This window comes from Nyctereutes procyonoides, unplaced genomic scaffold (genome assembly GCF_905146905.1).
Source record: "Nyctereutes procyonoides isolate TBG_1078 unplaced genomic scaffold, NYPRO_anot_genome, whole genome shotgun sequence".
NCBI lineage: Eukaryota > Metazoa > Chordata > Mammalia > Carnivora > Canidae > Nyctereutes > Nyctereutes procyonoides.
In genome coordinates, this window is record NW_026575052.1 from 12,044,102 (window position 1) to 12,056,126 (window position 12,025).

The 12,025-nt window shown below is 55.9% G+C and overlaps 1 protein-coding gene across 3 annotated transcripts in view; it reads left to right on the plus strand.

Moving 5' to 3' along the window:
- Positions 1-282: 282 nt before the first annotated feature.
- Positions 283-12,025, plus strand: part of RPS6KA1 (ribosomal protein S6 kinase A1) — a 36,860-nt gene continuing 25,117 nt past the window's right edge. The window contains exons 1-2 of one of the 3 annotated variants that reach the window (XM_055332317.1): positions 283-454; positions 6,725-6,769. In XM_055332317.1, coding sequence (XP_055188292.1) covers positions 392-454; positions 6,725-6,769 — 108 coding nt within the window. In that variant the 5' untranslated portion in view covers positions 283-391. Of the gene's footprint in view, positions 455-4,818; positions 4,918-6,724; positions 6,770-12,025 lie in introns of those variants that run through there. The other 2 variants (XM_055332318.1, XM_055332319.1) reach the window with 2 other exon arrangements.

Sequence of the window (12,025 nt, forward strand, 5' to 3'; positions counted from 1 at the left end):
CACGGGGAGGCCCAGGTTTGGGAGGGAGGAGCCGGGAAGGCCTCTTCCCCGGCGAGCAGAGCCCGGCCAGGGGCTCGCGGCGGAGGCGGGGCCTGCCGTCCGCGCGCCGGGGGCGGGGGTCCGCTCCGGGAAAGCCGCGCCGCGGGGGCTGGGGCGGGGCCTCGGCGGTCCCGCCCCCCGCGCAGGTAGCCAATGGGCGCGGCGGCGCCGGGTGACGGAGGGAGCCGAAGTGCGAGTGCCGCGGCGGCAGCGGCGGCGGACGGCCCGGCCCGAGCGCGGGGGTCTCGCGGAGGGCGCGGGGTCGCGGGGGCGCAGAGCCGGGGACCCCGGGACCGGGGAGGCGGCGCGGCCCGGGCCGCCGGAGGAGCGCAGGCGGCCCGGCGGCGGCGCGATGCCGCTCGCCCAGCTCAAGGAGCCCTGGCCGCTCATGGAGCTGGTGCCGCTGGACCCGGAGGTGAGTGAGCGGGGCGGGGGACGGGCGCCGGCGGCCGGCGAGCCTGGGTCCCCACGGGGGCGGGGCGGCTCGCGGCGCCGCTGCAGCCTGGCGGGCGCCCTCGAGGGCGCGAGTGCACTCCGATCTCTTGCCCTTCCTCGGCTCCACCCCCATGCCCCGGGTGTGAGTGTGTGGAGGGACAGTTCCGCCAAGCGCCCAGAACCCCCTTAGCTCGGAGAGGGGGATCCCGCGGGGCCCTGGGATCTGGCCGGTCTCGCCCCACACACCTACGACCTGTACCGGGAGCTGTCGGAGCGTCCTCTGTCAGCGCAGATGGGCAGGGCTGCGGTGCCAGATGTCTGGGATTCTACCGGAGACAAGGGTCATGGGAACCCCACGTCTCCTTGATGTCCCCCAGCGCCTTACCCCGAGAGCTCCCCGCTTCTCTGTTGCTGACCCTAGCAGGATTACCCCTCTCGGCCCTTGGCAGTTGTGGAATATGGGGTGACACCACCCGTCTAGGGCTGAAACTCTTGGTTTTCCTTGCCCCAGGGCTAGGGCCAGAGGATACCTGTGTCCCCTACCCTAGGCTGTGGAGAAGAGACAGGGGAAGAGCCCTTAGACCTTGTGAAGATTATCCCTGGAGACAGAGAGGACCTTGGTGCCTGCCTCCTTTCTTGTGAGCCCTCCCATAGGAAGGGTTGGGCCCCTGGGGCATTTGGCCTCTGCCACCTTGCCTCTCCCAGAAGCAGCTTCTGCCCTCTTCTGAGGATTCTGTGGTGCCAGGCCCTAGGATGCAGAAGGCCAGCTCTTCCTGTGCCCATTGACCCCCCAGGGTCAAGGTCAAGAACCTGAACCAGCAGATTAGGAAAAGTTTCCCCTCAGCCTCATGCTGGGAAGGAGGCAGATGAAACTCCAATTCTACAGGGGTGAGAGGGGGTATAGTGGGAGGGTGTGAAGACCTCAGTGAGCCCGGGAGCCAAGGTGGTTTTTCTCCTGGCTTGGTCCCTAGCCCCTGCCTACCTCCCCTCCTCTGCCTTCTCTTACCTGAGGCAACCACCAAGTCCCCTGCCTCTCAGGGCCATAGGTTGGGATCAGAGGACCCCGGATCCCCAGCACCCAGGGTGTGCTACCCCTTTAAAGGGATGGTCATAGCTGACACTGGCTATTGGAGGGTGGGCGCGGCAGGATTAGGTAACCAACCTGAAGGTGCAATTTGGAGTAAATTGCTCTGGGATCCCTGCCATGGGGTTTTTACAGGCCCTGCACGACTCTCTCGGAGGTTCTCTCGCTGACTCACCCTCTGAGGTGAGGAACACTGCCCTCTGCAGTAACCCCCCCTCCCGCCACCGCCTGGCAGGCCTGGGGCATAAGGGCCTGGTTGGAGGGGCGCTCCGAGGTGGATTCCTTTGCCCTGGCATGCCCCTGTGACTTAGGCCTCCCTAGAGGAAGGTAGGCTGGAAGGACTTAACCCAAGGACTTACCTTGGGTTATACTGGTAGGAAGGGCAGACACCCTGGAGCTTGATTCCCAGCACAGGGCACTACTTCCTGCTTCCCTTTGGGGAGTCCTGGGGCAGGGGACCAGGTTTCAACAGGAAACTCAACTCAGTTTTGAATACTATTGCACCTGAATTCTGTGAGAGGAGAAGGCTAGTCCATTTCCTTGGATTGGGGGCGTTGTGATTTCTCAGAGCTTCACCTTGGAAATGCTGTGTGACCCTCAGCTGGTCCTTAGCCTCTCTGCATCTCTGTTCCTCCAGTGGCCAGTGCTGGGTTCTAGCTTCATGCTTCCTGGGCCTGAGAGGTGCAGAGCCCTGGGTACTGCTGCCTCTTCCCCCCTCCTCCACTCCATGGAAGTGCCAGGCGACTGGGTGTTATTGTTTGGGTAATAGGAGCCACGGGGCAGCCGGGGCGCTGGTTGGGCTGTTCTCACCGGAGAACAGGGCCTCGCTGTTCTTAGCCCGGGTGATATGTAAGCGATACAGTAGCCTGACCCGCCGGTACGGGCGCTGCCACTGGCTCCTGGCCGGGGAGGAGGCAGACAAGGGGCTGCTGGGGGCATTTGGCAGAGGCTTGGGATCTGGACTGCCCTGCCCTCCTCATGACGCTGCTGAAAATGGGCTGCTGGGAGGCAGGGCCTGGCCCAGGTGGAAGGGTGGGTGAGGACTCTGTCCGGGCCTTCCCTGGCCCTGCTGAAAGCAGTCACCTTCTCCTTAGCTCAGCCCTGCCATGTATAGAACTTTCCTATGTGCCACCTACCCTGCCTCACCTGTGTTACCTTATTAAAATAATTCTCAAAACAACTCCTCAAAGTAGGGATTATTGGGATGCCTGGCTGGCTCAGTCAGTAAAGCATGCGACCCTTGATCTAAGGGTATTGAGTTCAAGCCCCATGTTAGGTGAGGAGCCTCTTTAAAAAAAAAAAGATTATTGGGGTGCCTGGGTGGCTCAATTGGTTAAGCATCTGCTCCGCCTCATGTCAGGATCTCAGGGTCCTGGGATGGAGTCCCACATTGGGCTCCCTGCTCACAGAGGATTCTCCTCCCCCTCTGCGCCTCCCTCCACTCGTGCTCTTCATCTCTCTCTCTCTGAAATAAAATCTTTTTTAAAAAGGGATTATTACCCCCATTTCGTATGGAACAGCTGAACTCAGGAGAACTGGCCTTTGAATTAACGTCAGAGACAGGGTAGGAGTCCAGATCTCACGCTGTCTTCTACTGAGTTGGGGGTGGGTGGGGCTCAAGGATGGGCAAAGGCTGGGATCAAACTGGCCCAGGTGGAAGGTACTCCAGGAGAGGCTCCGGATGTTGGCAGACTCTCCTTGTCTTGCAGGGCCTCTGTCCAGCCTTTTCGGAGGGCTGGTGGTGCCAGCCAGCCCTGGCACCTGGCCCCCAGCCTCCAGCAGTGTGCAGGGCTGCCAGTGCTGGGCTCTGACCCCAGCTCCTGGGGCTGCTTCCTGCCCATGAGGCACGTGCTGCCTTTGTCCATCTGCTGCCTGGCTTCTCCAGACGCTGCCCTGAGCCTCTCTTCTCAAGACAGAGCTGCTTGGGTGGGAAGGAAGAATGCCTTTTGGAATCCATCTCTGACCTCTGAGTAGGGGGCATGGTGGTCTGGGGGCCCTAGGCAGCTGTCCTATGAGCAGTGCTCTCTGAGGAAGAGCGAGAAGAGTGGGAGAGGCCAGAAGGCCCTTCCTATACCAGCCTTTTTAGATAAGGTCTTTCACTTAGTATTCTGTAAGGTCAGCATCATTGTCCCCTTGCATTCATTCATTTATTCATTCATTCAGCAAATATTTATTGAGTACTTATCATGTGACAAGTACTATGCCAAGCAGCAGTGCAGCTGTAAACAAGACAGATCCAGCTTCATGGTACAGATGAGAAAACTGAGGGTCAGAGACGTGATGGGATCAACCCAAGGTCAGAGTGTGTGGCCGGCAGAGCTGGGATTAGCAGCCATGTCTGTGGCTGCAGAACTGTGTTCTTTTGACCTCCCTGTCCAACAGTCAGGCCAGAGGGCACGTGGACCCTGCCTTCCCAGGACCCTCGCTCTGAGGGGATGCTCACCTATGGTCTCTTTACACTGGCAGTTCTTTCTTCAGGGTTGTGCCTCCCTTTCTAGAAACTTGTTGTACATCAGCTCTTACAGGCATGCAGTTCCATGAGGATGGCACCCAGGCCAGAGACCCTGGGACTGGAGGCAGCCAAACAGGGCCTGTGGGGTCCCCTGAATCATCCACAATCCTGCTCAGTAAGCCCACACCTCTGGGTGCATCCAAGGCCTCCTCCCCTCCCTCACTGAGGACTTAGGCTTGCAGCCATATGACTTTGGGCTATGGCCCTGTGTCCCATCACCTGCTAGCTGAGGGACCTCAGGTAAGTCCCTTAGCTCTGAGCCTCATCTGAAAAATAGAAGTACTGAACCTCCTCTGGTCTTGCTCTCTTTGCTGAGCTGGGCTTTTGTGTGATAGTCTGTGTGTTGGACCATGAGCTGGGCGCTAGGGAAATGATGATGGACAAGCCAAAGCTTCTTTCTGAGTTAACCTGTGGTTTGGTCGGTGCTGTCAGGGCCCAGAGGAGGGAGGAGAAGACTTACGCTTTGTGAACAGAGGAGAAGATGTTGGAAGTGAGTCCTGAAAGAAGGCCAGAAGTTTGCCAAAGTAACAAGGCAGGAGGGGGGTTCTTGGTAGAAGGAGCCACCATATAGATGCTTGGGGATATGAAACAAGCTGGTCTGTTCAGGGTCCCAGGTCATGTGGTTAAGCTCAAGAATAGGACTCAGTATTAATAATGGCTATTGTTTGTGGACCAGTTGTGTGCCAGGTATAGATATTTATCGGTGCTATTTTCTTTGCTTCTTGTAGCCACTCAATGAGATACGTTACTTTTATCTCCATTTCACTGATGAGGAAACTGGAGCCCTCCAGGAATGAAGTAACCCCAGGGTCATGCAGTGGTAGAAGCCAAAATTTGAACCCAAAAGGTCAGGTTCTAGAACCCACACCTTAATCACCTGTGTTGGGTAGTTGGGGGTGATGGCCTTAGATGCCAAACCAAGAGCTGGGACTTTATTCTGAGGCAGTGGGATGCCATGGTAGGGTCTGGAGCCTAGTGCATGGAAGATTCTCAGTAACGAGTGAGTGAGCGAGAGAGTTGATTACTCAATGCAAGAATCTCGCAATTCTCAATGCAAGAATCACTCAATGCAAGTTGGGTTTTAGGAAGGATGCGGGCTTGGGGTGGGGAGGGGTGCTAGTATGATGTAGGCTGTTGTGACCATCTGTAGGAATTATACCAAGAGTCTAAAATGCTGGGTGAACTCTATATATAAATGCATCATGTTCCCTATTGCCTGCTCCCCGGTCCTGATCAACCCAGCCCTCTCCACAGGTTGCTGGGAGATGACAGCATGTATATGTATGTGTGTGTGGAGGGGCTTGCAGAACAATGGCCTCTGGGGAGGATTAGGGGCATTAAAGGGGCTCAGGGGGCAGGATGTGCTGCAAGCAGTAGGGAGGAGCTGCTCCAGGGGCAGGGAGATTATGTAATGGGCAGAGCACAGCTGTGCTTGCTTCTGCCAAGCAAAGCCACAGCTGCCCTGTGGACCCGGCCCCTGGCTCCAAAGTCCTGACCTGCCCTAGGCTGGGTCTTGCTAACTGTAGGAGCCTCTCTCTGCCTCACCACTCTTGCTGTGCTAGGAGGGGTGGGGACAGCTCCTTCCTTGCTTCCCAAGGCCTGGTTACTCACCTCATATCACACAGGAAAGGGATGGGCTGGGTTTGGTATACCCTTGAGGGCAAAGTGTAGGGGCTGGAAAAAGTAGGACTGCCTAGCAATGGGCCCCAGTGGCTGCCTCTCTACAGGTAGTTCCCCTGCTGAGGTGTGGGCTGCTCTTCCTCAGACCTTTTTATTGATTGATTGATTGACTGATTGCCTCCTGGGTATCAGAGACCAGATATTGAATATCCACTTGCCAGTTGAATGACCTTAGGTGCCATCACTATGCCTCTCTGAGCCTCAGTCTCTTTTTCTGCCAAATGGGAACAGGGCCTACCTCTCAGGTCAGGAGGATTTAATGGTGCCACAGGTGTGAGGCACCAAGCCCAGTGCCTGGCATGTGGCAGGGGCTCAGAAGAGAGCAGCTGTTAGCACCAAGTCCTAATCTCTGTCCTCCCCCTTTATTAGAAAGGGCAGGCCTCTGTGTCCCTGGGTGTGACCAGTGGCACGGTGAAGGAATGCAGGGGCACCGTGTGGCAGCAGCGGTTCTGCCTGGCAGGGTAGGGGAGGAGTCCCAGAATAGAGCAAGGATAGGGCAGCCGCTATCTCCAGGCTGGACACTTGCCCAGACTTGGTCTCCTTACATCCCTGCACCAATTCTGGGAAGTGGGTGTAACTCTCCTTACATTACAGATTGGGAGACTGAGACTTCTTGCAGTTGATTAGTTGGCCCAGTTTGTGTCCAACAGAGCTGGGAGCCACATATGCCCTTTCCTTCTCACTGGGAAGCGGTGGCATTTGAGCTCAATCTTCAAAGACGAGGGGTTTGCTAGGCAGAGAGCTTGAGGGAGGGAAGATTGGGACATGCTGGTGAGGGGCTGTTGCAGGAGGGCTTGAGACCTGCGCTCCCAGAGTGAAAGTGGAGGTGGAGGGCCCTGACCTATGTGGCCTCCCTAGCCATGGGGACAGTGACACGGGGTGGAGGTGGGGGGCATTCTGGCAGGGTCTGTTTTTGCTCTGTCCCACCCTCCTAAGATCTGATAATGTCCCCCAATCTCCTTTCTCTTTTCCAGAATGGACAGGCCCCAGGGGAAGAAGCTGGATTGCAGCCATCTAAGGTGAGGACCAAAGCAGGCATCCTGAGCAAGGGACCATTTGCATGGCTGTGAAGGGGGAGGAGGGAGGCACCCAGCTCAGCCTTCCTCTCTGTTCCCACCAAATCCTCACGGTGACCCTGTGCACAGAGACCACTTGTTCCAGTTTTCCTGTTTTTTCCTTCTTTTTAAAAGATCTTATTTATTTACTTTTTAAAGATTTTATTTATTTATTGGAGAGAGTGTGCACAAACAGGGGGAGGGGCAGAGAGAGAGGGAGAAGCAGACTCCCCACTGAGCGCAGAGCCCACCGACATGGAATCCATGCCTGGCAGAGATCACAACCTGAGCTGAAGTCAGCTGCTTAACCGACTGAGCCACCCAGGTGCCCCTACAGATTTTATTTTTTTAAGTAATCTAAACACCGATTGTGAGGCTCCAACTTACATCCAAGCCTGAGAGTTGCAGGCTCTACCGACTCAGCCAGCCAGGCGCCTCTCGACCTTCTTATTAGGCAAGGGGACTATAGCCCGACAGGGTCAGGAGCAGAATCCAGGCTAGAACTCTGCTCATCACCCAGGCACTTCCTCGGTTTATTTCCTCATGGCAGCTGGACTGGCTGTAGGGAAAGGGCCGAAGGGGTGATGGGAGAGGCTCAGGTCAGCTGGGCTTGACAAGGCCCTGGAATCTTCTGGGTCTAACCAGGGCCCAGTGCCTGGCATGTGGCACTCTGGCCTATTCTCAGGGTTCCCACCTCCTAGCCCTAGACTGGTTCCCTCAGCCCTACCGTCTTTGCTTTCCCTGGGTGCCTCCCTTGAGCCCTTCTCAGGCCCTGTTATTGGTTTTGTGTGTTGACAAAAGCACCAGGGGCTGGGTGACAGTCAGGTGACCTTGGGTGGGTCTTTTGTTCCTTCTGGGCCTGGGCTTTCTCATCTTTCCCTTGGGAAAGGCCATACCCAGTTTTCAGAATCTGTGAGGTCCCAGAGCTGCTGACCGCAGGGTGGGGGGCTCGGGAAGCTGCCTAGGAAGGACAGGACGGGGGTTCTTGGGTTCTGGCTGTAGAGCCGACCTGCATTCGAGTCCTGGCTCCATCCTCACTATTTGGCCAGAGGTGTTCTCCCTTCTGAGTCTCAGCTTCCTCATCTGTAAAAGGAGGATGACAATGCCTACGTCACAGGAGTGATGCAAAGGACAGACGAGGTAGTCACTGCCTGGCACACAGTACGTCAGCACCAGCAATATGAAGACCCTGGTGTGTTGCTCTGCTTCAGTTCATTCCGCAGCCATACCTGCTAGACCTGGGTCAGCCTGGGCACTGGACTTGCCATAAACTTGACCTTTGAAATAGACCCAGGGCTGGTCCTGATGTTTGCCTTGTCTCTACTTCCTAAGATAAGGGAGCTAAGTTGGCTGGGCAGGGCAAGGTGAGATAAGTAGGCTCCTACCCCTCTTCTGATGGTTACTGTGGCTACCTTGGCCAACGAGGCCAGACCAGGTGGTAGAGACTGGGTCCCTTGGTTTGTCTGGGCCCCTTGTCTGGAGAATCTCCTTCCACAAAGTAGCTGCCTCTAGTTGCCTAGTAACAAAATGAAGGGACTCAAGGAAAAGCCAGGATGTTCACACCTTGGGGTTCAAGTTCTGGGGGTTGCAGAGGAACTTACAGCTTTGAGAGAGCAGGTGATAAGTACAGCTTCTCACCTCGGGGGCTAGAGAGGATTGCTGGGAAAGGGCAGGAGCTTACTCAGGCAGTAAGATCAAACCTCATTTGATCTCAAGCCTATGACCCCTGCTCTTGAGCAGAAGACCCTGGGATGGGAAGGGAGACAAGGCTGGAGATCGATGGGCTAGGAGAGTCTTGAATGCCACATTAAGGAAGAGAAAGAGCTTAACCCATACCGGGAACCACACCAGGAGCTTTGCGTTTAGTTTTCACAACTCTACTGATGTAGAGATTGTTACTATTCCTATTTTACAGATGAGATCATTGAGGTCCAAGGTCACATAGCTGGTGAGCAATGGAGTCAAGTCTTGCTTGACCACAGACACATACTTCTCCCAGACTAGAGAACACTGTGTGCTGCAGAAGGGGAGTATTGGGTCCCTGTGACCCCAGGTTGCACCATTTCTAGACACCTGTTTATCTTTTCTGTTGCCCCCAGAACCTCACAGTATCCCTGGTGCCTATTTCAGGACTCAGCACACCAGGGGGCGCTCAGCCTGTGTCAGGACCTCATCGCTTTGTACAGTGGAATGAGCCTGGGGGCAAGGCCAGTTTATCCTTTGCTTCATCAGACTTTTGGTGTACCTTTCTATGGCACTGGGGGATCCTAAAATGAAGTCAGTACCCCCAGCCTCAGGTCACTCTCAGGCTTGAGGAGAGGGTGGAGGCAGGAAAGCTGTGTGGTGGGTGCTGTGATGGAGGAGAACACGACTATGGGCACAGAGAGTCTCCATTCTGTGCCGGACCCCATACTGGGCAGAGAAATATATCACTTCCCAGGTGCCCCCCGTTTCTCCCGGTGACATGATAGGATGAGCATGTCCGGGGGAACTCAGCCAGGGGCATCTGCGCTCAAGGCTGAGCATGGACCAGATGGATGGTTACTGCTCTGTGTGGCAGAGGAGGAAGCGTTGTGGTGTGCTATAGGGCACCAGGCCACCTTCCCTGCAGAAGTGGCATTTGGCTAGGCCTCAAAAGGCAGGATTTGGCAGCCCCAGAGAGAAGTGGGCCTTCCGGGTGGAGAAGAGACAGGGAGGGGCACTTGGGAGTCAGGCATTATAAATGAGTTCAGAATCCCGCCCCATTCATTCTGATTTGCTGTAGAACCTTGGGTAGGTGCTTTGCTCCTCAGGTTCAGATGCTTTTCCTGTAAAAGAAGACTAGGGTCTGCCCCTCAGGGCCACCCGGAGGAGGGAATGTGATATGTATTAATTAAACAGTCCCACAAAGTTTGGTGTGGTTTTTGTTTTTTTTTTTTTAATTTTATGTTTAAGTAATCTCTATACCCAATGTGGAGCTCAAACTCACAATCCCGAAACCAAGAGTTGTCTGCTCCACTGACTGAGCCAGCCAGGCATATTACCCAAGTTTGGTGTTTAATGCTTGCTTATTTTATTCATTTTAGGCAGAAAGGAGCATTTGGGTTTTAGCAGCCATAGTATAGGCTGCGGTCTAGGGCAGGAGCTCCCCAGATACCTTCAGCACCCTAGCACACCTGGTGTCCTCAGGCATCCTGGGGTTGCACTCACCACCCTCCCTCCATGAGGATAGACCAGGCACCCCAGGCCCCATCCCCTGGCTATCTCCGGATCTGGACCCCTTTGAAGCGCCTGCAGGTCTATTTTGAGAGCTGAGCGTCTCCCCCCTCCCCTCCTCTCTTCCTGTTTATGAAACCGTGATCCATCCCGGATCCCTCATACTCCCCTGGCTGAAGCACAAGCAGGATGTGACTATGGACTTCGGGGAGCCTTGGAAGCCTCAGGTGTTGGGGGGAACTTCCCTTAGACTGGCCAGGGTAGGCTGGCCCACCCTCCCCAGCCTTGGGGCCATGTGGCTGGGCCGTGTCCCCTCAGCCTGTCCAGAGGAGACTCAGCAGCAATAAGGTTGCCCATCCAATCCAGGGAGAAGTCCTGTTTACAATATCCCGTTGTCTCTGTAGCCCATTTTACTTGTAGCAACAACTTTCCGAGGGTGGAATATTTAGTTTTAACCTCTGTTTTACAGACTGGGAAATTGAGGCTCAGGCAGGGAAGGAAGTTTGCCTGGGAGCACTCAGCTAGTGAATGGACACTTCTTAACTTCCTACCCTGCACTCCTGGCCTCAGCCTCTTCTTCATGCTGGTTTCTCTCTCCATAAATTGTTTTTTTTCCCCTCCTTTCTTGCGGGCCAACTCCTGTCCATCCTCAGGGTTCAGCTGGACTGTCCTCTTTCTGGAAGCTACTGCCTCTGGGCGCCCATAGCTCCGTCACAGCCACTTGTGTTTTGTTATCATGTGTTTTCAGGAGCTGCCTGAGAGGAAGGGCCTGAGTCTTAACCTGTGCGCCTCCTAGTGTTGGCTCCTTCTGGCTTGGGGACAGAGCAGGGGCCAGTTAGCTGTGGGGGACGTCCAAAGGGGAACAGGTTCTCCTGGAGGGCGGAAGGTGGTAATGAAGCACTGGCATGTAGGCTTTGGAAGCAAACACTCCTTGATTTTGCTTTAGATGTCCCCTTTTCTAGCCACGTGGCCTTGAGCAAGTCACTTTATCTCCGAGTCTGGTTTTCCTGTCTCTGAAATGGGATGACAGTGTCTCGAAGCTAAGTCACAGGGCCTGCCAGAACTCACGCCAGTTGAGGTTGAAGGAAAGAATGGCCTTGCGCAATACATGCTTGGTTTATAAGGGGCACCGTTCTCATGGTCACTCGTGCCAGTCCTGGCTGAGGGCAGCAGGGATGCCCGGGACTCACGGGCCTCTGCTCACCTGCCCAGGGGCACACTAGGAGACATCTCAGGGGCAACCTGTCCCACCAGAGGGGGCAGGCCTGGGAGGCCCTGCATATACTGCCAGCTGGGGAAGGGGCTGTCGGTGTCCGTTACAGCCGAGACTGGCAGCTGGGCTTGGGCTGCAGCTGGTAGAGGGAGGGCCAGGGTGGGGGGACCCTAGGGACCAGGGATCAGGCTGGGGGGCTCTGGGCTTCTCTCCCAGCTGCCTTGTGGGAGGAAGTAAGTAAGAGGAAGTATCTATAAGGGAGAATAGGGCAGGACCAAGGGATGTGGTCTGGTGCCTGTCCTCCCCCACTCTTGCCACCAGAGGCCTCACAGCCCCAGCACATATCCTCGGTGAAGGCAGTTCTGGGCCCATTTCCTTCCTGTTGCCCCTTCCTGTACCCTGCTAGCTGCAGAGTCTTCCTTTGCTTCTGAGGGATTTGAGGATTTGTGGGGGGCCCAGCTGGCTCTGGACCAGAGAGCTTTAGGAACCCCCAAGCCTTCCTGCCTGCAGGAGCCAGGTGCGGTGAGTGGTCTGTCGAAGGTGGTGTTTTCACAACCGCCAGCAGGCCATCGTCAGACTATCACTGCAGGCCCTTTGAGGACTGGAAGGGGAAGTCTGTGTGGACGTGGGGGCGTGTGTTTCCACATGTCTGTGGAAATGGTTTCCGATCATCAGCCTGTGTGTATTTGTGGGCGTGCCAGTTCCTGTGGGTGTACTGGTGTGACTGGTGCGGCGAGGCCACGTGGAAAGGGGCTGGGCCTGGTCAACTCCTGCCCCACCACTACCTGCTTCTCTCAGACTTCTGTGAGGTC